At 51.8% G+C, this 1,652-nt stretch overlaps 1 protein-coding gene across 1 annotated transcript in view; it reads right to left on the bottom strand.

Moving 5' to 3' along the window:
• The window catches only part of LOC126403686 (tetratricopeptide repeat protein 39B), a 27,299-nt gene extending 25,981 nt beyond the window's left edge, over nt 1-1,318 (bottom strand). The window contains exon 1 of the mRNA XM_050066395.1: nt 949-1,318. Coding sequence (XP_049922352.1) covers nt 949-987 — 39 coding nt within the window. The 5' untranslated portion in view covers nt 988-1,318. The remainder of the gene's footprint in view (nt 1-948) is intronic.
• Nucleotides 1,319-1,652: the final 334 nt, after the last annotated feature.

Consider the following 1,652-nt stretch of genomic DNA (forward strand, 5'->3'; position numbering starts at 1 on the left):
GAGCACCTGGAGGAAACCCACGCTGACACAGGGAGAACATGTCAGAGCACCTGGAGGAAACCCACACTGACACAGGGAGAACATGTCAGAGCACCTGGAGGAAACCCACACTGACACAGGGAGAACATGTCAGAGCACCTGGAGGAAACCCACGCTGACACAGGGAGAACATGTCAGAGCACCTGGAGGAAACCCACGCTGACACGGGGAGAACATGCAAACTCCACACTCCACACAGAACTCCCCCACCCTGGGTTTGAACCAGGGACCCTCTAGCGGTGCGGCAACAATGCTAACCACTGCACCACTGTGCCGCCCTGGTGTTCTTTAAATGTAAACATTCCACTAACAGGGCCAAGCAGCATTGTCTCAGCGTCTGCCGGAGTGACCCAGTGGGTCAAAGGGCACCACGGAACCACGTAAATACCGAGCTATGAATTTGTGTCGCCCTCGGTCAGCTGCAGCTGGGGAGATCACTGTGGAGGAGGTGAAACCTATGATCACAACGGTCACTCTTATGTCTCGGCGCACATCAGGCTCACTTCTGTTGTGAATTAAAAAGTGAAAGTAAATTATTCCTCATTTTCCTGGGGAGCCCTGGAGCCCCTCAAGGACCTTGGTTAGGAACCACAGGAATATACTGCACGTGGCCACAGGAAGTGCACAACATGTCACCATGAGAACATGACAGACGTAGAAGGAAGTAAGACCTGACTGTAGGAGCATATGAAGGTGTGTGAGGACAGCGGAGGTCACAGGCTCATATATATAATAATAATAATAATATTACAGTGTGTGTGGAGGCCATGATAAAGTGTGTGTGTGAGCAGCAGTGTGACATCACAGACCACATATACACAGGAACATGTCTGCAACACAGAGGTCATATCTCAGTGTGTAGTGTGTGTGTAATGTGTGTGTGTGTGTGTGTGTGTGTGAGACTCCCACCTCCTCCTCTGCGGTCGCTCCGTTGCCTACGTGGGCCATGTCGGAGCCCGGTGACTGTTCTCCTTCAGGTCCGCTGCTCTTCTCTTCCTCTCAGGAGAGCCTCAGTCCCATTTCTGTCTCACACACTGTCCTGCAGTCCTCCTCCTCTTCCTCCTCTTCCTCCTGCAACAGATGCGGCTCTCCCTGCTTTGTCCCCGGGATGGATCGGCTCCTGTCGGGCTGTGCTCCGGTGCGTCCTCCTCTGTCCGTCGCTCCGTCGCGGAGGTTTCTGGACACCGATCCTCCGCTCTCTTCCGTGAAGAGGGAAAAAACCGTCTACGTTTCACACACACACACACACACACTGAAAACACACCTCCCGTGCTTCCTGTTCCCCGCCCCCAAACACACAGAGGCTGTCTGACCAATCAGAGCGCGTGTTTACCTGATGAATATGAAATATGATTATTGCATCCTGATCTGTGACTTCCTCCAGCTCATGCTGCTCCTCATACAACCTGAGTGTCTCCTGCAGTCAATATGTGACACTAACTGACACATCAGAGTGTTGATCAGAGGGACAGGAGGGGAGAGCGGGGCAGGTTGGCACGCTGCACTCTGCTGGATAACATGACTTATAATATTCTGACCAGCTTTAAATAAATGTTTAATGTGCACAGATCATTTCTAAACTTAAGTGACATGTGATTAAAGTCAGGTTGTGC

The sequence above is a fragment of the Epinephelus moara genome, chromosome 17 (assembly GCF_006386435.1).
Source record: "Epinephelus moara isolate mb chromosome 17, YSFRI_EMoa_1.0, whole genome shotgun sequence".
Taxonomy (NCBI): domain Eukaryota; kingdom Metazoa; phylum Chordata; class Actinopteri; order Perciformes; family Serranidae; genus Epinephelus; species Epinephelus moara.